Source organism: Pelecanus crispus, chromosome 7 (assembly GCF_030463565.1).
Source record: "Pelecanus crispus isolate bPelCri1 chromosome 7, bPelCri1.pri, whole genome shotgun sequence".
Lineage (NCBI taxonomy): Eukaryota > Metazoa > Chordata > Aves > Pelecaniformes > Pelecanidae > Pelecanus > Pelecanus crispus.
This window is the reverse complement of record NC_134649.1, coordinates 48916236-48941226: the sequence shown is the minus strand read 5'-3', so window position 1 is coordinate 48941226 and position 24991 is coordinate 48916236. Positions and strand designations below refer to the sequence as shown.

Sequence of the window (24991 nt, the reverse complement as noted above, 5' to 3'; positions counted from 1 at the left end):
GTTAAGCGGAGGACCAGGCACTTGGCCTCTCCCGCCCGTGAAGTCAGACAGTGCTGATGAACAATGCCACGAGCATATAAGACAACATAGTTTCCTAATTGCGCATTTCACACAGTCTCCAGGTACAGACTGCAAGGACGGTATGGTTGATAAAGGCGACGGCGAGGATTCAACACCCTCGTCCCCACGGGAGATGCAACCAACTGCATATCAGAACTAAATAGGTCCAACTGCCAAGTCAACGGAGCGGTGTTCATTAAGACATTTTGCCAGATAGGCCCCGCTGGATGATCTGGCTGGCGGAAAAACCCCTGGGCTGAAGTAGCAGAAAATTTCACACCTGCTTGGGCACATTTCACGTCTGGTTTCCCATCCAGGGCTTGGTGCCCGGGTGGGAGGCTCCCTGTTCCGGCGCGGCGTGCTCGGCAGGAGCAGGAGGAGCGCGGCAGCGAGCCTGCCGCTGCCAGGAGCACCGACGCCTCCGCCTTGCTGCGGTTTGTGTTTGAGCTCAACGCTGAGCTGCTCTGAGGACAGTGTCGTACCCGCAACCCGTCCTGCCAGCCGCTGCCTAAAGCCTGCCTGGGCATGGGGACTGTGACCAGCAGACAGCAAGGTATATACTATTTAGCAAGTTTTTATGATTCTACCTGCCTCTTGCCTACATGCCTCAGGAGGCGGTCGGTCAGGAAAACGCTGTAGAAGAGCCTTACGCTACTCACACAGACGCGTGCACCCTTCAAGGGTGCTCTGGTGTGGGCACCCTCATGTCTACCGTGGCGTGACTTTGGGTGACAGGGTTTCACTGAGAGGAAATAATAGCGTCTCCTTTTCCCAGTTGCCTATTTTCACAAAGCTTTGAAGAAACCTGTTATTTTTGAGGTGTATCTCTTCCTCTCTTAACCTTGGTGGAAACCAGCTGAAACATCGACAGCCCGTTCAAATAACCAGTTCAAAAGTTATTTGGAAGTAAACACACAGGCAACCCGAGCTGTCACCTAGCCTTACACTACCGGTGCATGAGCCACATTCCCTTGGGAAATCAGGACCCAGGGCTTTCTGCTGTATTACAGCACCCAACTTTTAGGTAAGTTTGCAGATGAGAAAGTAGTGCTAAATAAAAATAAATCACTTTGTTGTCAGCATTGCACAGCAGTGACCAAGCAAGAAACACAGTCACTCTCATTTCTTTCCTTTCCTAACTCCTTGCTCAAATAAACTAATGCTTTCTCTCTCACTCCTAAATTGAAATGAGGACTGTGCCATGCCTAGGAGAACAGTGTCAGAGAAAACAGCACATTTCAGCTACGGACCGTGCCAGCGAGGACGGGGAGCCGGATGGAAGGAAGCTCATGGGGCTGACACTCCAAAACTTCCAGTATTTAATACTTCCCATCCTTTGCACAACCGCCACCAGAAGAACAAGTTATTTCAGTTTTAAAAATCAATATACCTTGATCTATTATAACTTTGACCTCGCACAGCTTTGTACCCTGGCTGCTGGAGGAAGCTCCGTGTAATTGATCACCCAACTCTTTTTATCCCAAGAGGTGAAGTCGAACGGTCCATAGACAATAGCTTTGTAAAGACCGGGTAACAGGAGAGAAATAAGTCAGGAATAGGTTGTTCGTTATTTTACTCATCCGGCTGTAAACGAACTATAGCTTTTCGCATACTCGTATACATCACCAGAGTATGTATTTCAAAGTCCATTACAGGCAGGCAGGTTGGATGGAGCAAGGCTTTCCAAGATAAAAGAACAGCTCTAACAGGTTTAGGCTTTTTAAAATAACCATTTCCTGTAATGTCTGGCTTTTTGACCTTTACTAACAGGACAGGATTTCTCCCATCAATCCAAGTGGCACGTCGTATTTTGGAGGACTGTCGAGGACAGCTCTCAGGGAGAGAGGTAATGCAACTGCACCCCTACACCGTCAACAACAAATACTGCAAAACCATGCCTGCAAATTTGAAAGGTAGGCTCCTACCTCCTACTAATGGTCTCTTTTTGAATTAAAAAAAAAAGAAAAAAAGATGACTGAAAAAATGACTGAAAAAGCTGTCTCCAAGTCAGGAGGATTGCCAAATTAATTACTGACCCCAAATCATTCCTGTTTGCGGGACACTGAGTAATGTACCAGAACAGCGTAATTTGCAGTGGAGGTTTTATCTCCTGGGAAATTTTTTGAAAAACAATGGCTATTTAGAGCAATGCAGAGGCAAAATATTTGCTTTTTAGAATGTATCTTTATCAGCTTCTTGGCAGGGATGCTTTAATAGTACACAGAGATGGGGATGAACACAATGGGAATAGAAATCTCACCCCCAGCTCCTTGAGATTGAACACTAGCTGTTTTCACATTTATTTGCAAGTCAATTTTGGGAAGCTATTAATGACAAATTTAGCTCTTACTGCTGAAAGCCCCTGGGTTGGAGCAAGCTAATGAAAGAAATGGTTACTTTAAGACATTACCTCTCATTTTCTCGTAGGATGTCTTTTCCTTTCTTCCAAGAATAAGTAGGTCTGGGGGAAGCTTTCGGCTTACACTCAATGATTACTTCACCACCCACTTTAACAAGAGTTAACTTTTTCAAGAGTGTTTTGGAAAAGTCTGGACCGATGGCTGAAAGAAAAAAAAAACCAAAAAACCACAACACCAGATCAGAATTCCCTCTGGAAAAAAACAGTCAGGCTCTTTTGAACATTACAATATTCCAGGGCTGCTTCTCACCTGCAATTCCTAAATGATCTGACTTTATGAACTGTGCACACATATGGATGGGGCAAACAGGCACCTGAATGCTTCAGCTCTTTACTTGTTTAGAAATGCATGTGCAGCTGCAAACCTCAGAAACCCGTAACCTCGGCAGGCAGCAGAAACTCGGTGTCACACGCATCTTATTCGGGGCAGCACCCCTAAGAACTACGCCTGCGTGCACTGGATAATGTATTTCCTTTTTTGTGTCGTAACAGCGTGATCATAATTTCGTCGAATGTTGCTATGTGCGGAGCAACAGCATACAGGAAGATTACCACAGAGAACCCATACAATTAATCAGAAATGTTAGTATTTCCAGAAAAGTTGACATTTTTACGCTTTATGTTCACAATTGTTGCATAAACAGGGTCTTTTATTTTGATGCTGTAAGGGTGGGAGACCTTGACACGGCCAGGTCCTGAACCAAGCAAAACAAAGCAAGACCCTGTAGGCATCGGCGTACAAGGTACTCTCGAATCGTCTTTCTTAGTCCCTTCAGGGCACACTCTTCTGCTTTGTGAAAAACAGTCAGATATTCATCGGAGCAAACACCAAAGCCCTGCAGACAGTCTGCAGCCTGGCTGCGAGGCAGGCCTGGGAGGGAGGAGATGGTTTGGCTTCGGATTCCTGCCTCAAAGGATTTTTAATGATTTATTTGATGGGACCCGATGACAGGCAGAGCTTTGAGGCGGCTGCCTCTAGACTGACTCTGGCACTGAACTCCCCAAAGGTGACTAGAAGGTTTTATTTATATCAAAGTAGGACAATTAATTTTTTCAATATGGAAAGCTCTGAGCAAATAGGTGAGGCAGCTTAAGGGTTTTACGAGCAAGTCTTGCCCTGCTCGCTACGTCTGTGCTGACAAGAGCTTGCTTTCTGACAGATCAGTGGCAGCAAACTCTGCCCAGTCCCCTGCAATTCTCTCCAGCCCCTTTGCCAGCCGTCTGCCTGCAACCCTGCGCCTCCCGCCCCATCCCTGTATCCCCCGAGCTTGCAGCGTTTTCCTCGGCTTACTTTCTTGCTGCGCCCCGGGAGGTGAGAATTTAGATCATTGTGCATTGCATCTGCTTGACGCTCCATGAAATGATCTAAAGCTCACCTGAAGCGGCTGGGAGACAAACCCTGCCGTGTGATACAGAAAGCCAATTCATTTTTCTTAGGGCGTCTCATCTGCCTCAGTTCTTTTGGATATCATTCCTGTTGCAAAAGAGTTGAATAAAGCGTAATACCGCACTGATAATGCTTTATGATCGAATAGATCTCATCTTCCACTTTCATGAATCAGAGTTCACTAATCTCTGAGCTGTCTTGCCTTCTATGTCTAATCATAGATGGCTGACTTCATTTTAGCATAGAGGAAAACGTGTATGTTATTAAAGACTATAAAAGAGCCATCTGAAAACCAACACCGGCCATGTAAAATATTTCAAAATTAAAGGAGGCATCCTGAGGACGAATGCACTCGGAACCAGATGGATTATTATTTATATCATATTATCATAATTAATACATTATCACTTCTGGAAACAATTTCTCAGATGATTGTCCAAAATTTATGAGCAAAAGAGATTTCTGAATAATCCTGTTATTTCCATCTCTGTAGTGAACAGTTTAGACTGGGTTCTTTACAAGTCATTTGCTATTTCCTTCTTGGTCCTGCATGAGGTAGAGGAGTTCATGATATGGGTTTTATTCTGTGCTGTTCAAAATGTTGTCATCTGGCATTTAGAAACTCTGGGCTCATTTCTCAGCACTACCACAGCTTCCCTGTGCCACTTCAGGGGTAATGCATTTAATTTCTTCACACCGTGTTTGTAAAATGAGGATTTTAATTACTTTTTTTTCACTCTAAGCCCACCCTTCCTATGTTTGGGTTTTTTTTTTTTAAAACATTTAGCCTGAAAAATCTTTAAGGCAATGACTGCATCTTACTATATGTTTTTACAATGCCCAGCACAACGGAATCCTGGTTTTAGCTGAAGACTCCAGGCAATATAATTGGCAACACTAATAGAGAAGAATCACTCTGAGAAAAGCTCTGTCTGTAATTTTCCATTTCTTTTTTTCCACTTACTTTGGCTATAAGTCTTGCTTGCTATTAGTGGTGTTTAATCACTTCAAGTACTTAACTGCAGGACCTTTTAAAATAACCACTTTTATACTCAGAAAGCTCTGTTTAAAAGCTAACATTTCTCAGCGAGAGCTCAGAATACTGACCTCCTTTGAAAACTCCAGCGAAAAGGAAAATGTGCTGTTTTTCTTTAAAAATATGCCAAATTAAATCAGAGATCTATAGAAATTAATCTGCAGCACACCGTTCACTTTTCACGTGACATACAGAAGCAAGATTGCATAACCCACAGGAGAAGTCAGCCAAATACAAGTTATCTGGCAGGTTTTTAAGAGCAGGCTCTCCAAGGTCTTTGCTTTTTGTGGAGACACGAAGTTGGCCCCGGGCGCTGCTGGGCGCGGGGAGGCACTGGAGGTATCCCCCAACAAGGGCTAAGCCTCTGTCTTCCAAGAAGACCTGCCTTCCTCCCAAAGGCTCATTTTTACCAGGGTTTTGAATAAACAGGTAAAGCATCAGTGGGTTTATTTCGATTTCTTTCACACAGGAACACGTCCAATAAATCTTAGCACTGTGAAGTCTAATTTATTGAGCATTACTGTACTTTTCTTGAACAGCAACACTGACAATCTTTCAAATAATTTTTTTTTTCTATGCAGGCATCTATCGCTGCTGATAAAAAATGACCGATAATTGAAAAATGCCATAATCAGACAAGACCTCATGCTTTGTTCTTCAGGATAAAGTGGGGAATGATGCTATTGAGCATTTGCTTTGAAAACAACTAAACCACTATTCAGTAATCATGAATACTATTTAAACCTTTGAAACTACGTATCTATGCCGACACATCGGTTTCCAGGCCTGCCACTCGTACAAGAGCAACGTTTGTGAATGAGGTGCAGACTCGCAGGACAGCCGAGGCTGGCAGGGACCTCTGGAGATGGCCCCGTCCCACGCCTGCTCAAGCAGGGGCAGCTACAGCAGGTTGCCCAGGGCCATGTCCAGTTGGGTGTTGAGTATGTCCAAGGATGGAGATGCCACAATCTCCCTGGGCAACCTGTCCTAGTGTTCAACCAACCTCAGAGCAAAGAAGTTTTTCTTCTGTTTAAATGGCATTTCCTGTGTTTCAGTTTGTGCCCGTTGCCTCTTGTCCTGGCATGGGGCACCACTGAGAAGAGCCTGGCTCTGTAATCTCTACTCCCTCCCATCAGGTATTTAACCACCTGGATTCACAGGAGCTTCTCCTGGCAGTAACTGGGACAAGCTGCGCCAGGGGAGGTTTAGATTGGGTATTAGGAAAAATTTCTTCACGGAGAGTGGCCAAGCATTGGAACAGGCTGCCCAGAGAGGTGGGGGAGTCCCCATCCCTGGAAGTGTTCAAAAAATGGGTAGATGTGGCACTTTGGGACATGGTTTAGTGGGCATGATGGTCTTGGGTTGATGATTGGAATTATGATCTTAGAGATCCTTTCCAACCTTAATGATTCCTAGTTTTTACTTTCATTATAAATGATCCAGCCACCAAGCCAGGAGGCATGGGGTTGCTACTCTACCCCTATTGGTTTAGTGGTGGACTTGGTAATGTTAGGGTAATGGTTGGACTGGATGATCTTAAAGGGCTTTTCCAACCTAAACAATTCTATGATTCTAAGTAGAGTAGGTGTACACAAAACAGGTGGGGCAGAAGCTGATTTTCCTGGCGAGGGTTTGGGACGGGAGCACTACGATTGCCATTAGAATGGTGAAAGGTCTATTCAGACAGCTGGTTTTTCAACATTTCCTCAAGAGAGTCAGCCTCTGCAGCCCATCAGCAGGCAGTTACTGTTGATGCTCTGAACTGCAACACTCAGGTTTCTCCACAAATGTGTCTAACTAGCAAGAGGTTGAGTGAACTTGCCTGTTCTCCATGCTCAGTCACCTGGATGAATATGGGAAAATGGGATGATGTAAAATATTCCGTTCTCTGTCCATGTGCTTTCTCAAGTTTTCACTTCATACCATACATTTCATAAAAACAACAACCTGTCCAAGATCCTCAGTAGCCCTTCTGCTTCAGATCCTGAAACTTGGCAACACCAGCTTGGGCGAAGACTTTGCTGATTTTGGAAGGTTTGCAGCGTTCAGGAAAGTAAACTTACCTATGACATGCAGCTCTGCACTGGCAAAAATGATGCCGTGTCTGTTTTCCGCTACACACTGATACATGCCGGCATCTGACAGGCTGACGTTCGTTATCGTGAGCGAGCCCTGCTCTAGCTGAACTCTGCCCTGTAGGAAACAGTAAAACAAATAAAAAGAAGTAAATAAGGAGATCCCTCCTTGGAGCATAAACCCAGCAGTTGTTGTGCTGTATTTTATACCAAGGTAGACAAAAAAAAGTAGCAGTAATGGGAAGAATTTGCATGCTCCCATCTATTTGTGGGCCAGCTAAATTTATGTCAGGTTAGACACTAAATGGTAAAAGCAATACACTAGTTGGTAAATGCAATTTAAATTGGAGGACTTTCACTTGACTCCTCATTGATTTAATACCCAAACCATTTAGATTAATATCCCTTTCAAGGAGATAAACTTGAATCAAAAACGCACATTTGTTCCATAGCAGCATATCACAGCCAACGGTATTCTTTAAAACATTTAAAACAATAGTATTATAAGTACATATAGCAATGAAGGCTAGTAAGACTGGTTGCCATCTTAGCTAGCACAAAGAGAAATACTTAAAATCCTCTGAATTTTACTGAAAACAATATAGATGTTAATAGTTTAATGATCCTGTACTTCATATCAGCCACTAACGTGATAAGTATAAGACCATCTGCTAGTGACCAGCGTGAAGCAAGTAAAATTAGTATGTGGAACAAAAGACCAGGGTATCATTTGTCAGCCTAAGGATATGAAACTTGTGCTACCAATTTTAATAAATACAGCAAAGTGTTCCCTCCCTCCCCAGGAGTTTCACCATTTAAAAAAATAGTAACATAAAGAGCTATTGGCTTTCTACTTGGCCTTAGGGTAGAAATTTAATGTTTGCGCAACCTTTATCAGGGTCTGATCAAATCTGGGCTGCCATATCCTATCACAATAAGCAAAGGGAAAAAAAGGCCGGCTACCATGAAACCAATGCTTTGGTGACTGGTTTGAGTTTGTGGTGACACCGGGGGGATCATGGCACTGAGCGATGACCCTCCAGCGAGGGGCTGGGCAGACAGGGCGGTGGGAGGGGGTGCGTTTCCCCAGCTCCTGTGCATCGCCCTTCTTTAGGCAGCTCTTCACACCCCTGGCAATGGCAGGCCATGCTCCTGGTTGCCTGCACAGGGACACAGCTTGGCCGGAGGGGTGGGAACGCTGCTAAAGTCCGGCAGAAACGCTAAGGTCTTATTAGCAGCTGAAGTTCACCCAAACATCATAAACTAAAAAAAAAAAAAAAAAAATTTAATCTGGGGCGATCATTTTCTGGCTGCAGGCTTCATAGTCCCATTTGGGCACTCCCTCTTCTTCACAAGGGTCTCTCCACCCTTAGCTTTGTGTCATGGCTCCTTCACTTCAGGGAAATTTCAGGAGCATGGGAGCACTGGCAGAGCCTGCAAGCCCCCTCCGCGGCGAAGGGCTCCAGCGGTGCCTACCTGGGGCAGCAGCGGCTCCCCGTCCTTCAGCCAGCGGTACGAGGGCTTCGGTCTGCCGCTCGCTCGGCATTCCCAGACAACGCTTTCCTCTATGGCTGCGTGTGCATCGCTGATTTTCTGAATCCAGTTGGGCTGAGCTGCAATGCAGAAGTAATGACTAAAGCCTTGCGTCTGTAACCAACAGCGCGCTCTCTAGGTGCAAGCAAATGGCCATTCCTTTATTAACACATTTAAGAGCTGGGTTTAATAACAGGCTTAATAATTGCTATTTTTTAATTTTGTTCCCTAAGTCCAGTTCTGCTTCCTGAAGGTGGCACATCCAAGATCAGAACCTGTTTTTATTGTATTTTTAATAAAAACACCTAATGAAAAAGAGTATCTTCAGAAATCCTGATCATCGTACAAAAACAAAGCAACAGCCCACGTGCTGCACCAGTGGAATAAATGGCACTGTTAGACCCCTGGTCCTTCAAATAGAGACGTTTTCTTCTTCAGGCTCTATATGACTTAGGCGTCAAAGCTCTAAAATTTAGCATTCAACTTCAAAACTTGTAATTTAGAACTGCCTCTGCACTGAAATAAGGTTATGCAGTAACTTAGGCCTGCGTGGTTGTAAGCACTACCTTCAGGTCCAAATTCTCAGTCTTTTCCTAGATTAGGGCCATATCTGCAAGTACTGCCATAGGAAGATCTCCCATGTGTATGAAAGATCTTTGGACTCAATAATTGTATTAATGACATTGAACAAACCTAGAAAGTCCAAAAGCAAATATTGAAGATACATTTTGGTAGAATTTGGTGAAAACTGGCATTGGCAGTTTTCAGACACTTTAGAGATTATATTTTTTAGCTGTGTTTCACATATTTTTATCAGAGTTTGTTGTTTGTTGGCTTTTTTTTAAAATACAGCTCAAGTTTAGCCAGACTCCACATGCAAATCAAATTCTGCTAAAACTGCCATGTGTTTTGGGGACCATACAAAACCTCTGACTTTCTTACATTACCTTCATAAACCCCATCTGTCTAGATAATACCTACAATACTTTTCAGAAAGTCCCCTTAAAAAAGAGAGTGAGTTTAGATTTTTTTAATGGTCATTTGCCCTATTTTGACGTAAGAAAATCTGAGAGACTTAGCAGGAAGATACTACCAGCAGAGGTCTCCAAGAACCTGGTTAATACTTTTTCCCATGTAATCAGATAAAAAAAAAAATTAAGATTACTCAGACAGGTAACAACTTTACGTATCTCCTTTGGATAGGGACATGGGCCAGAGAAAGGTCTGAAAGGATAAATTAAAAAAAATCATATCAAAATGGTAAGATCAACATACAGTTGGTATGATTATACCTAAAATATTGCTATGTCTACCATGACACGATGCTGGATATACACAGAGAGCTGAGTATGTTTTAAAACTGTGTTCAGGCTGTGACAGATGTGCGCTTAATCCCAAACCTACCGCACTGCACACTTCCCTTCGCACGGTGCCTACAAAGCACAGAAGAAAGCTGAAGAATTTTGCACGGCATCCTAACTCCAAGGGACTTGCAAAAAAAGCAGAAAGGTGAACGGAATGTAATGACAACGCAGAAGCAACAGCAGCAGCTGAAAAGGAGAGGCAAGCACTGTTTACTTCTCTGACTGTCCCTCCTGCCTCTGTAGTATTTTAAGCTTGTTTATTATCTGTATCTAAAGAGATATGAAAGGGAAAGCTTTTAAATGTAGGAAGATGAAAGTCAGTTCTGTCATCTGGAGTAAGAACTTGAACAATTCCATCGAACTGAGACACCCTGCGCAACCGCAACGGGTTCAGTGGCTCAAGGACATTTGCAAATTACTCATGAATTCACTTATTTACTATTCTAACAGCATCTAACTCATAATTTTGAAGAGAGTCTTATAATACGGTAAAAAAGAGCTGTATAGAACCACACAGATCCATTTGCCTTTTTTGCAGTACTGTTTTACTGCTTTCCCACATGAAAACAAAAAAAATTCAGACAAAACCAACTAAAAGTAACCTGTAAAACAAGAAAACCCATGAAAAGTAAGGTGGGCTCGATAACAGATAAATGTATGCTATGTAAAAAGGAAGATAACTCTTGTGTGAGGAGGAAAGGAAAATCAGTATTTATCCTTATTTCAGGCAGACTCCCCAAATAGGGACAATTCTCACCCAACGCAGCAGAAGACTTCACCTGTCCAGTCCTTCCGCTGTACTTTGCAGGTCGCACATCTGACCTCCTGCTCTAAGTAAGGGTGCTGAGCTTTAAACATGTGGTGCTGGAAGTGCTGGGAGCTGCCACCCCCGCTATTCACGTCACTCTCTTTGGTGCGGCACCCGCGAGCCGCAGCCTTGCACCGGGCGCCGCTCTTCACCCCCTCCACTTACTTTAACCGGTTAAGCTTTCTGTCCTAAAGCTATTCATGATGCAGACAACTACAGAAGGAGCATCAGAGGTCAAAAAACAAATCTCAGCGAAAACCGGAGGAGTCCTTTGTTTCACAGGAGCTTAGCTCTCTGCTGCTCTTTGGGAGACTTTTCTAATTAGGTCAACCTCTCCTTTCAACAGTTCATTTCAGAGAATAGCAGGCACGCTCTTGACTTAATCTTGAATAATACACAAGGGTTGGTTCATGCAGCAAATATGTTTGCGCCACCAAATGAGAGTCGCCATAATATAATGAAATTTGACAGCCTCCCATTGGGGATCATACCAAGACACGGCAACGTGACACAAGATTTCAAGCACGATAATTAAAGTAATTCAAATAAGGATATGAAACCAGCTCCACGTCACAACATTTTCTGGTATAGCGACATTATTTGAGATAATGACAAGGTTTAATTTGTGACTGGTAGTAGTGTTCTAGAAAAAGTCCTTTGGATCATTTCAGTGGCGCTGACCGAAGACAAATTGTTTCATATGATGGGTCTGGAAATATTTTGGCCCTATTTGGAGTACTTGGATATTACTGGCCTTGGAAACATCCTGGAGGAAAAATCTGGTACTAAAGAAAAAAATTACACGGAAGCTGATTAAGAATTCATCTGAGTTGCAAGAAAAAATCATATGCTAAATCTATAAAGTAGAAGAAAAAGCTTAGAAATATCAGCATGACTCTTACATAAGGATAGCTTTAAAGAAAAATATATCTTCCTCCTAGGTGATGAGAGCTGTCTGGAATTTGTACTCAGGGGGACAGAAGAAAAATGATGGCAGCAGTTAGAAAAAAACCCGTTTACCTTTGATCACCTTCCAGTCTTCACAAATGCAAAGTGGGGCATTTTAAACCAGGTGATTAGGAAAGTATGCCCAAATATACTCTTACTTCTCTAAGACCAAAAAATCCAGAATGAATCTGTCCTTCATTGTAATAAACTGAAAGGCAAAAGTAGGCACGGGAAAGCTGGACCAGAAATCATGTCCTAAACGGCATTTGAAAATGAAATGACACAGCTGGTGATGATGCATTGCATCAGAAATGAGTAACAAACCCAAAGAATTATGGGAGCAATGTGAGAAATAAACCAGAAATAAATCTGTAGGACTTTGCAATCGTCTGTGAGTTCAAAACAACCAAAAAGACTAAAGCAAATGAGGTACTAATACATATACAGAATCCAATTCTCGGTCGGTGTATATTGATTTCAGTGTTCCTAAGCCAATTTATAGCAGCTGATGACCTAGTGCAGGCTGTGTAATTCATCATTAATGGCAGATGAAAGGCTGAATGACTTGTCCATTACTATATCTATTCTAAGGAGATTGAGACTGAGCCCAGGATCAGAAAAGTCTAAAGACCAGAAAGCCAAGCATAAGAAGTAAGAAAAACAGATGGGAAAAATACATGAGTAATTAAAAATAAAGAATGCGGCGAGTGTATAAGGTTTGTGCAGGCAAATGCACACGTCATCCTGGTCCAAATGGGGATAAAGCTTCTGTAAACAAAACCCATATGTCCCTAATTTGTTATCCTTCCCAATGATCACAGGAATATGAAACCAGACTTTAAGTTATCGCTTTTCCTCTTCTCTTCCTCTCCTCCTGTTAATCCCTTCCTCCTGACCTCTACTGCCAATTAAGGACTATGTGAAATCTATACAACTCTCAAAGCTGTGCAAACCCTCCGCCAAAGTCATTTGCTTGAATGTTGCACCTAAATGATCTCCATTTGTCTGCGTCTTTAGAAAGTTCACCAGATACTGCCGCTTGGGCAGGACGTCTCCTTTCTGCCTCTCTACAAGACTCACCATAATAAACCAGCCTGGGAGTTCCGCTTGGGACTAAAATATCAGAGGAAAAGAAACATTTGAAAAATGAAACATTTGAATGAAACATCTGAAAAATTCAAAAGCAAATTTGAAGGAGTTAACCTAGCTTAAACCACTTAAACTGTCCCTACCGCTTATCTACCTCCTGCTCCATAAGCTATTCCGCACCATTACATGACTTTCTCCCCAGTTACACCGGGCACCAAAGGACCGTAGGCATTACAGGCACGTTCGTAAAGACCAGTCCTCAGGGATTTAGTTATTTTTCATCCTTGACGCTCTAGACTGCAGCTACCTAGGGGAGTAAGGGGGGTGTGGGGTGCTCTACAAGTAGCCCTCCCGCTGCTTTTCTCATACCTATTTGTATTTTTGCTTCTCCTGCTAGAGAGCTATCTTTCCAAGCCAAAATGATAATAATTTGAGCAATTCTTCTCAATCTCCTAAAAATTGATTTCTCTATAAGCAGGTTTCCAGCAATCCCTTGGAAAAGGAAAAGTGGAAGAGAAACATGCCCGTTCTCTGTGCAGAAACTTGTTCTGGATGCAAGACTTCCCTTGGGCAGCACATTATTCAAAACTCAGTTACTCCCTCCTGCGCTGAAGTCTGAGAAAATACATATTCCACTGGCAGGACTCAAAACCTCTTCCCTCCGAGCAGGGATTTTCCCCAGGGCAAGCGTAACCAGCTGAGACTGGGCACTGCAACCATTGCTCCCAAGGCCAACCGCCCCTTTCTGGAAGGACGGATCTGCCTGCTGCCAAGTGTTTAAGTGGTGGTTAACCAAGAGTTAAATTGGCACAGTATTCTGAAACAGCACAGGATTTGAGAGCTGTAAATAAAAGGAACATGGAGATGCTTGAAGGCGAGAAATCTATTGGCAATGTATCTGCATAACAGGTAGCAAACTGGGTTTTCTAGGGAGGCATGTAAATTAGAATTAATAAAAATATATACTTGTCCTACTTATGTGAATTTTCTTATATTTTTATCAGTCCAGAAACTCATTTTATTTCAAGCAGCTTTGAATTTTCAGCAAATTATTTGTGATCTGGGACCTCAATGGAGTAGAGACATACAACTGCTTGATTTTCACTTACGCAAATTTCCTTTTTAGACCTCTAATCATAATGAAGAGCATAATATGATTTACATTTGAGGTCGGTTTACAGAGCGGCATAAAGTAGCTTTTGCACAAATAAAACACAGGCCCGCTGATGAAAGAGGGAGTCTGTCCACCGCAAAATTAAGGAGCCGCATAAATTCCTGGTGGGACTTTGATTTGAGAAGTATTTAATCTGAAAAGCGGTCCAGCCAATTACACGGCTTCTGCTGTATATCTCACAAAACGCTGCAAAGAACTGTAATTAGTTACAAATAAGTCTGTCTGTCTGCTAATGCGGATGCTGCTGCGCTGACGCTTCTAGAAACCGTTTTAACTGCAATTTTTTCCTCCTTGCCTTGGCTTGCCGGCGGGGTGCTGGGCAGGGAGCGGACGAGCTCGGGCGAGAGAGATGCTGGAGGACCCCGAAGCAACACAGGTGACGCCGAGTCAGCACCCGCACCCGTGCCGGCCAAAACCGAGCCGTTTCGGTACTCGGATATTTTCCCTCTCTTCCAGGCCATGTCAGACAGTGTTGATCTGACTGCAAAGGCCAATGCCAAATTGCACGGTTTTGGTCCTAATTGTGGCAGACAAATGCTGCCGGTGGTGGTGCAGCTCCTCAGCCCCAAGCACCCCTGCCTGTACCGGGGTGCCCGTTCCCCGTCTGCACTGGGGAGCAGCCTCCCCCGGTGCCGCTTCCTTACTGCTACCGCTGCCAGCCCCACTGAACGTGCTTATATTTGGATCACCTTGACTGACAGCTGTTTTTCCTCTTTTCTGTTATTCAGACTATACATGTCGTTGGGATGGGGGATATCGAGGTGCGGCATCATCTCACCAGAGTCACTGTAGGAAAGCCTAAACGCACGCTGAAGTGGAGCCCAAGCAGTAAGCACCGGCACAACGATCTCATTTCACACGCTGCATAAAAAAAAAATATTTCTCGTATTTCTAAAAAAATATTTCTCATATTTCTAAAAAAGCCCAGACAAACAATATGCTGGTGTGGTGGTACGGAGACCTTTGATGACGGTCAGCAGGGAGAACCCGGCCAAGGCACATCAGCAGAGCTGTAGAGGGGTGCGAGGCTCTCGTCCGTCGCGGGAAGGATCTGAGCACAGGGATGAGCAGCCACAACAACGCCTTACGAGTTCGTCGTGCTCGTGCGTCTATCTGCCTCTTGTCCTATGCTCAGGACAACCTCTGGGCTGCGCCTGTCTGTCTGACAAAGGAAGATCTGACTGAAACAGCGTCTAAACTTAACATGAATGAAGCAACATCCATGATGATAATGAACAAGCATTTCCTTGATGTTGGTTTTATGAACGAAAAGGCAGTTTCTTTTAAAATTAGCTAGCTAAGGTAATTTGTTTACTGTACTTCTGCCAAAAAAAAAAAAAATAAAAATTGCTAGTGTTGCTTTTAGCTCGGGTTATAAACCTTAGCCCTCATGCAGGGTTATCAAATTTAAAATTTATGAGCCGCCAGATTAAAAATAGAACTAGGTCGATGGGAGTGCTTCCGAAATGCTGGGGATCAAAACAGATGGATAGCGTGGCGGGCCCTCGCTGCCGAGCTCAGTGGAGAAGCAGCACTGGCAGCAGAGGCGCGGGTGCAGCCAGCGCCGGGGCAGCGATGTGCTGCGGCCATGCCGACGCCGGCTCCCGCCGGGGATCTCCCGTGCAGGGTCTGCGGGGAACGAGCTGCAAAGTCAGGAACGCAGCGCGACATGCATTTATGGCTGCTCAGTGGGGGTGGAAAAGAAGAGGTTTTGCAATTTAATTTGCTAGTTCTCAGGAGCTAATTTGAGGTACGTGGTATCCGGTTAGGAACCACAGACAGAACAAGCGACTTACGGCAAGAAAACAAGCGAAATGTCGTTCAGAGTTATAATAGTCAAGGAAACAGGTATAAGTCACTGTAATTGCATTAACATTAACATGTTTTCTACCGTGTTGGTCTATCTATCAACTAGGACATACAGCGCTCAGAACAAATGCTTTTGGAGAGCAATAAAACACAGCCTGTTGCAGGAGCTCAAAGCACAGAAAACAGAGGAAGAACAGATCTTGCACGTTTAATTAACCTTTCCTGCTGCAAGGAGCATGTCAAACAACTTCAGTGTCACTGATATGCTAACAGAGGAAAAAATAAACATTGATACAAGAATGAAATACAGCAAAAGTCAACCTTCCCTGACAACTTCCAGGAGCGCTGAAAGAACCTGACAATGGAAGCAATGCTGGGTTATCTACATTGAGCAGGCAAATTTGAATTTCATTTTCTTTTTCTTCTTTTTTTTTTATTTTATACCATGCAGAGAGGCAGATAACTGGGTTTAAAAGAGTCTCGCCATTAGAGCCAGATTACGATCTCCAGGGCACGCGTCGTGACGGAGCATGTCACCCTGCGTAGGCGGCATGTCCGACCACCCGTATCGCATCCTCCGGAGCGTTCCCTTCTCCGGGCACCAGCCCCGACCCGCCGAAAGCAACCTGAGAAGCTCTGCCAACATTACAGCTGTATTTCAGTAACGACATAACACTTCGCAGCTTTAAAAAGAAAAACGATTAAGGCAAATGACTTTCTTGCAGTTTCAACTATTTGTATTAAACGTTTACGGTAAGTTACTTTCCCTAAAAAATATTCAGTGCCACATGAAACTCCAGAGCTTAGCTTAGAGAAAGCAAGGGTTTTTTTGAGAGATCTGTTTTCAGTACTAAATACTTGCCTACCACAAGCTGTCCTTGAAAACTGAATACTCGTAAACTAGTAACTCGTCATCCTCAAGACAACAAGGATGATATTTCAATTATCTTTAAAACCAGTAACCAGCAGAGGTGGCAGGCTAACACCTCTCCGTAAGGAACTCCTCTGCTCACATGAAGGAAAGTGGATGCAAAGATAGTTCCCGGCATCACAGAGCGAGAGGAGGATGCTCCTCTTCCCATAAAATCTCGAGCTGCTTTGCTGAAATCCCATCTTAAGTGTGAAAGCCAGCACTAGGCATGGTGGCAGCTTTTGTGTAGGATCTGCAGTCCTCCAGGAATGGGATCCAGACTGGTAAAATCATTATAGTAATTAGATTATAACTTAATATATGCTACGGTGGGAGTATACCGAAGGCTCGATTTACTGCTTTGCAAGGAAGGCAGGTTTGGCCGTGGGTTGAGCAAAACTCTACAAGTGCTGAGTCTTTTCATTTACTGTCCACATGGGAAAAATCAGGAGAAATGTGCAGTGTCTGATGAACAGAAAAAGAAATCTTCAAATCTTTTAATTAAAAAAAAAAACCAGTTTGAATCAACACCAGATTCCTTCCTTAACTTTTATGTTTCCTTTTGTTCTTTTTTTTTTTCCCCTTTGTTCTTGCTATCTCACTCCTTTTTCATGTTTTCTCATTTTATATTTTACTCAATTTTAAAAGGAGAAGTGTTCATTTGAAATGGAAGCCCCCAAAATTCTGATTTTTAAATGAAACCTCTTTTAGAAATATTTCTGATTTTAAAACACCCCTCTATATGCCTTAAAAAAAAAATACATTACTCACCAAATTGAATGCAGTTTTGCCAGGAGGGTTAGTTCCCACACTCTTTTTCTGTGGCAAATTTACTATAAATCAAAAACATTCTTCTCATCTCTGGAGTTGAGCCCAATCTTCCCTGCTGACAGAAGCCGGGCCCTCAGGAGCATTTGGGGGAGAAAACACTGAATATCTCTCCACGTGTTTGATAAAGAACGACTCTATTATGCTCCTGAAGATGATAACAGGGCAGCAGCAAAAGAAAGATTTTTATGACGGTGGGGAGGTCTCTGCACGCCTGTGTGTGGGGTATGTAACCTGCAGTCTTCTCCCCTCCAAAAAACATCAAACAGAAACTAAAGTCCCAAACCAACAGCCCGTTCGTACCTCTAAACCCCCTCTGTGTGACTCTCGTTCACCTCCACGCAGGTAAATCCACAGTTACTCAGAACAGGTAAAAATTTCCCCCTGCAAGCTTGGCTCATTTCCTAGAAGCATTTAATTTGCTTTGCAAGACGGGGCTGTTCCCAGCAGAAGTTTGGAGGTGGGGAGACACTTGTGTCGGGATTAGAGGCACCAACGCACCTTCTACTTAACGCAGAAGGCCTATGAAGCTGAAGTTTTACATTCGTACTGCGCCCGGATCCATGGCTGTAACGTGAGTCTAAGAAGAGCAGGTTGTCCTGGTTTCGGCTGGGGTAGAGTTCATTTTCTTCCTAGCAGCAGGCACAGTGCTGTGGTTTGGATTTAGTAGGAGAAGAATGCTGATAACACGCTGATGGTTTAGTTGTTGCTCAGCACTGCTTATGCCAGGCAAGGACTTTTCAGCTTCCCATGCTCTGCCAGGGGCACAAGAAGCTGGGAGGGGGCACAGCCAGAAGAGTTGATCCCAACTGCCCCAAGGGCCATTCCATACCATCCGGCGTCATGGGCAGTATGGAAACTGGGGGGGTTGGCCGGGGAGCAGCGATCGCTGCTGGGGAACTGGCTGGGCATCGGTCGGCGGGTGGTGAGCAATTGCATTGGGCAGCACTTGCTTTGTGTATTGTTATTATTATTATCATTATTATACTGTTATTATTATCATTACTATTTTACTTTATTTCAATTCTTAAACTGTTCTTATCCCAGCCCAGGAGTGTTTCTCCCTCTCACTCCTCCGATTCTCTCCCCCATCCCACTGGGGCAGGGGCAGTGAGCGATGGCTGCGTGGTGCTGAGCTGCTGCCTGGGGCTGAACCACGACACAGGTGCACAAAGTCTTTGAGCGAGAGGATTCTGCCAGCTCCAACAGGGTTAAATCCCAACTTACCAGGCTGTGCAACCACTGACCCTTCTTGAAAGCAATCCTTAATTGGTTATAAGCAATTAACATTTATTAACTCAAGCTGGGGCAACACATACATAATAAATCCCCAGTCGTAACTGCAATGATGCTCCACCGGAATACCTGCGTTACCCTCACCGCCGCGAGAAGGCAAATGAGCTGTTTGCAAGTGCTTTCTGCATGTTACCATGCCAATGTCCTCCCAGCAAAGTGCTTTTGTTCCAACTGCTCTGATTCTCAATTAATATGCACCATTCAGCCAGGCTTTATAGCAAACTATACCCTTTTTGAGATGTGCTGTTTGTAAAAGAAAGTAATTTTAAAAATACCCCCCAAAATTACTTTCTCACAAAATATTTACTGCATATTGCACTTGATACAATAAAACCCCCTGAAAGCAAGCAGACTGCTTACCATAAAATGTCAGCTGTCCTCGTGCAACATTTTTCCCTCTCACATTTTCAGCTACGCACTCATAGAGCCCAGCATCTTCTTGCTGAAAATTTGGGATTTCAAGAAGTCCACTCGATCTGTGCCTCCTGGCTTTTCTGGGTATCTGTTTCCCATCCGCTCTCCTCCAGCTAATTGTAGGAACTGGGCTAAATAAGAAAAATAAAGCAAAATAAGAGTCGTACAAAAAGCTACGAGTCTTGTCCTGATAAGCTCTTGTCTGACGAACATAGCACTGTTTCATGTTTGAGGCTGATGAGGACCTGGTCAGTCTGAAGACTCTGTGTAGGATCTGGAGCAATTTTATTATGTGTGGCTTATATATAATGTAAATATACATATGCATACCAATGGTGTATCGCTCACATAGTCTTAAAAGCACGAGACTCTATATTATAAAAATGCCATTTTGACAAAGTTGAATTTGGGGTTCTGCTGTGACAGTAAGTCCATTTTCCTACCAGTCCCACATTTTGATTTTGGAAGCATTGCCAGGGTTTCCTTTAGAAACAAGAGATGCGTTTTAAGTGTTGCATGAGACCTCAGAACAGGAGATGCACAAACACATCTTTACAAAATAAGTTACATCTTCTCTCTTCCTTGGGAGTTTATATTTTTGGTGAGCAAAGCCCCTGCTCCCCAAGTCCCTTGTCTGTTATGAACGCTCGGAATAAGTAACTTCTGCTGAGGCCAGTGAAGGATTAGCAAGTCTGCAAACTCTACAACACAGCACTAGGAAAGGGAGAAGCTGGAGGAATGATAATAACGGATCAAAACTTACTTCCCCAAGGCAAAGCACTCCAGTTTCACCGTTGTTCCTTTTGCAGATGGAACCGTTTCTGGGAACTGCACCTCTATTTTCGGCTCATACTCTCCCATCACCCCTGTGAACATAAAATAGATGCTAAGGCTCGGTTGAATTTTCGCAATAAATCCGCAACTGTTCCCGTGCTAGCACAGAGCTGTTCTATACATCATTACTTGCCCAATTAATCCATTCATTTTAAACACGGCCTGTTTCTAACAGCCGTGTAGTGTGGGCTCTTTTCCCATTTACTGCCAGAGGAAAATCTGAACCAGTGCTCCACACCATCTGCCCAAGATTAAAATTTCTTCATGGCTCTGTTCCTTTTTGCTTTTGAATATTCAGGGTTTTTGCAGGTAACTTGTGAAATAAGGAAAGCAATAATAAGGGAGGTTCAGCACCTTCTAGAAAATGAAATGCGGAACAAACAGCCATTAGAAAAAGTTTTAAAAGCACTGGAGCTAATCAAGGCTTCTATTAACTTCAAGGATTTAGATGCGCAGAGATCATATACTCTTTGGGTAATTTCTTTATTTTTACTGCCCCAGTAAATCACGTATCGTGGCAGCCCTCTTTATGAAATTGTGTTTAAAAATTTGTGCACATAAAAAGGCCATTACATTAATGATAAATGGCTACATTTCCAGTCGCTGTACTGTCTTAAAACCGGCACATATAATTTCACCAATAGTGATTATCGGCTAATTGATGATTGCAGTTTAAATCTTAACTGCGCGGCGCTTCCTGGATGTCGGCCAAGCGCGGGGCAGGCGAGGCGCGGCGTGGGCTGCGGGGCGGGAGCGGCGCTGGCTCAGACGGATGAATGCCACCGGTACGCGCGAATACGGGCAGGAGTTCGCACGAGTAACGCCGAAATGAGAGAGCACGGGTTCGCAGGGATATTCAGGTAAGACAGGGCGGCTTAGGGCGGCCCGTGATTGCAGGGCTGCTTTCTGTCCCCCTGCTTTGCAAAGAGGATGCGAGAAAAGCCTTCTTTTCTTTACTTTTTCACACTTAAAGAGTTTCAAATGCTCCGTGTCAGGCTTACATCAAGTCTACCCTTACTTGTTGACCCGTACATTACCTGTTCTGGTGCAACAGCAGGTTACACCATCTTTCTTCCAACCCATTAATTGCAAATAAGCATTGCTGCTACATTATGTAAAAAGCAGTTGCTGCACAACATCAGTCACCAAAATGAAATGCATTTACGAATGATACGAATACTCCCTCCACAGTCGTGTCCTGGCCAGCACATATAGCAGGAAACCCACGAGTCTGTGTCACCGCTCCAGCATTTACATACTCTACAAACAAGAATTAGGGGGCACGGCACTCATTAGTCCTCTGCACATTAACACGGCGGCCCTGCAAGGCTGGAAGGGGCTGTTACAGTTCATGTCATGGAAAATCCTCTCTTCTCCCAATTGTGACTGCCAAATCTTTGCAGTCTTGCCTAAATTTCTCCAGACTCCATGCTAAACGTTTGCTGGGCGAGCTTCAGCCAAGCCAAGAACAGCTACTGCCCAGCGGTGTCCAAGGGCAAGGCTGGCTGTGAACGTCTGGGAACAGCAGCACTGTTTTGCTGATGTTAGGACTTACTGAGATCTTTTCCGAGAAGAGTATTTCCACGTTCTGCAACGAAGACTGCAAATTTGGCAGAGGAAGAGCTTTTGAGGCTAAGTGTCTCACGAAAGCTTGACCGGATTCAGGCTGCTGCCTCACTTGGGAAGACACTGGTTTTCAGATCAGAGACTTACCTGGAGAAAAGCAGTGTGCCCAGGTGGCCAAGAAGGCCAACAGCATCCTGGCCTGTATCAGGAATAGTGTGGCCAGCAGGAGCAGGGAGGTGATTGTGCCCCTGTACTCAGCGCTGGGGAGGCCGCACCTGGAATGCTGTGTCCAGTTTTGGGCCCCTCACTACAAGAAAGACATTGGGGTGCTGGAGCGTGTCCAGAGAAGGGCAGCGGAGCTGGGGAAGGGTCTGGAGCATAGGGCTGGTGGGGAGCGGCTGAGGGAGCTGGGGGTGTTCAGCCTGGAGAAGAGGAGGCTGAGGGGAGACCTGATCGCTCTCCACAACTGCCTGACACGAGGGGGCAGGGAGGGGGTGTTGGGCTCTGCTCCCATGTAGTTAGCGATAGGACGAGAGGAAATGGGCTCAAGCTGCGCCAGGGGAGGTTTAGGTTGGATATTAGGAAAAATTTCTTCACGGAAAGGGTGGTCAAGCATTGGAACAGGCTGCCCAGAGAGGTGGGGGAGTCCCCATCCCTGGAAGCGTTCAAAAAACGGGCAGAGGTGGCACTTGGGGACATGGTTTAGTGGGCATGGGGGTGTTGGGGTGATGGTCGGACTGATGATCTTAGAGGTCCTTTCCAACCTTAATGATTCCTAGTTTTTACTTTCATTATAAATGATCCAGCCACCAAGCCAGGAGGCATGGGGTTGCTACTCTACCCTTATTGGTTTAGTGGTGGACTTGGTAGTGTAGGTTAATGGTTGGACTGGATGATCTTAAAGGGCTTTTCCAACCTAAACGATTCTATGATTCTATGAAGTTAAGGTCTCCGTCACCCTCCCCGAGGTGGCTGAAGAGCTCCTCGGTGCCTGTGGCACCAGCCACCCCCCACCTCACCGCAGCCCAGGGGATGCGGCTCCCCCAAAAACACTCCGCAGGCTCTGCCTGCAGCCAGCCGGAGGGTGGGAGATGACGCGTCGGCCAAATAACATGGGAGAAAGGGAGCCGGTCCGAGGAGCCACCTGCCCGCCGACGGGCCAGCTACAAACCAGTCCTCAACAAGCAAAATCCACGGGAACGGTTCCTCCTTCTGCGCCGCCTCCGCTCCTGCAGCAGGAACTCGGTGCCCGTAGGCAGAGCAGGCTGTAAAGCACCCCGTGACACTAACGGGCTATTTAGGAAATTAAGGCAGAATGTATTATTAATACGTTCTTCACCTGACAGAGCAGGAGACAGGAATGGGAGGGAGGAAAAATGGCTTTTTTTGCCTTCTTGTCACTCATTCCATTCATTGTTCCAGTTTCCTTGCCTCGGGCTGGGACTGGAGAGGCGTAATCGCACGGCTGCCAAAAGCCCAGGCTGGGCAAGCTACCTGCGGCCACGGCACATGGGCTCCAGCCACCGTCACCCACGGCCCCGCAGCGCTGGCAGCCGCTGCCGCCTCCTACAAACCGCGAGGGCAGCTGTTTTACCCACACTACTGCAAACTCAAACCGCTTAAAAATCAGGACTCGTATCGGTGGAAAAATCTCAAGGCTGCCACTGCAATTATAACCTACCTACATATATATATACATATATATAGGATGTGCTGTGAGTCCTGCCGTCTGCGCTTTATAGGAGAAACATCAGTGCAGCTGAGATATCTCCATCCCGAATCCAAGAGCATTTCCACGCAGACAGTCCTTATTTTTCCTGCTGTTCCTGGGCGATTTAACATCTAACATAACCGCGCAGGTGGAAGGGCTGGGGGAGAAAATAAAAGACTAAAATAGACACCGGGTTTGTAGCTTGCAGAACGCTTCCAGTGTCATGGCACCTCAGATGCTCTGCGTGTTTGCATTTCAGAGGCTTCCGCATTTTTCTTCCAATTTCGAGGCTTAAAAACGTGCCGTTGGATGAAAGTCCCAGGAATTCAGAAGCAAGCTAATTTGTCTGAGGAGATGATATGCATTTCCTGACAACACCTGTGAAATGTTAAAGTTTAATTGGCCCATACAGCTGCTGCTGATGGTAATTTTATTCCAGGACTATTTCAGTTCTTTCCTACTGTTTTAATTCTGACGTAAAAAATCCAAAGTGCATGTTAAAGAGAAGTGGTAAAGTACTGCAGGAGTGGCGGCTGGGGACACCTGGGTGCTCCTACGGGGCTTTGGCTGCAGGGTGGGGATGGCCCAGAGGGTCCCAAAGGTGCTGCGGTGGGGATGGCACCCAGGGTACCCGCTGCCCTTCCGGGGGGCACGGTGCGGAGACTGTGGCCTCCATGGGGATGGGGCAGCCAGGAGCAGCCAGACGTGTTTTTATGAAATGAAGGAGACCGTGCTGCAGGTTTGTTCCCTTTCCTCCTCTCTTGCAGTCCATATCCCTCAGCGAGCTGCCAGAAGGCTTGCCCGGCATTCAAATTGAAATCCTTTTTCTTCTGAGCTGCAGTGAGTGCTACAATCCTAGTGGACACCTTACTTCAGGCTTTAAGATGATTCTCATTCTTCAGTGCCATGCACATTTAGATATTTATTATATTTCCCAACATGAAAATAGCTCAGAGAGCCCTGTCTCCACAATGGGACGTACCAGCTGGTAGCGTCAGGACCAACTCCCATCCTTGCAGAACCCAAGCCGAAACCAAACCTCAATACCTTGGGAAATCCAGAAAACCGTAACATCTTTTATTTTTCCCTTTTCTACACTAGCACTTACACAACGCGAAAGGGAGAGCTGCTTGTCATTCCTGAAGCCCTGTGCTGGAATATGGGTGCGCATTTCAGGAGGACAGGTCCCAAATCATAAATGAGTGGTTTTGGGGACTGCTGCGCTTCCATAGTATTGTATTTAAATCTTTTATCCACCTGCACTGCAAGCATCCTCGCTGCCACAAATCCATACACCTACGTGAAAATATTTAAATAGGGGGTGCTTGCATGCGTTTGTGGCAGGGAATTTTTAAGAGGGACAGAGGAAAAATATCCTTTTCCCAGCACACACTGTGCTTCGTACAGCGTGTTTATCACCATCAGATAACCTCTGTCCGCAGAAGCAGGGGGCTTGAGCTCTCAGTGACCGCGCCAGCCGCCTCAGCACCGTCTGCTCCTACCACCGCCCCATAACCCTCTTTGATATTTATCTCTCCAAGAAGTAAAAGCTGTCTGAGGATAACTAATGGGATAAGAGGCACCTTCTGCTTCCACAGCACAGCGACGGGGAAGGAACCCCATTTCTGTCAACAAGAGCGGGTACTGCGGGTTACAAAAAGTTGCTGCAAACATCAGGAGATCTGTAACTCTGGAGCCTCTGTCCTGGTTTTGGCTGGGATAGAGTTAAT

General features: G+C 45.0%; 1 protein-coding gene across 1 annotated transcript in view; it reads right to left on the bottom strand.

Moving 5' to 3' along the window:
• The window catches only part of CNTN4 (contactin 4), a 119464-nt gene that overhangs the window by 59102 nt on the left and 35371 nt on the right, over window positions 1-24991 (bottom strand). The window contains exons 4-8 of the mRNA XM_075714550.1: window positions 19914-20016; window positions 19097-19281; window positions 8454-8590; window positions 6966-7095; window positions 2471-2621 (exon numbers count right to left, since the gene is read on the bottom strand). Coding sequence (XP_075570665.1) covers window positions 2471-2621; window positions 6966-7095; window positions 8454-8590; window positions 19097-19281; window positions 19914-20016 — 706 coding nt within the window. The remainder of the gene's footprint in view (window positions 1-2470; window positions 2622-6965; window positions 7096-8453; window positions 8591-19096; window positions 19282-19913; window positions 20017-24991) is intronic.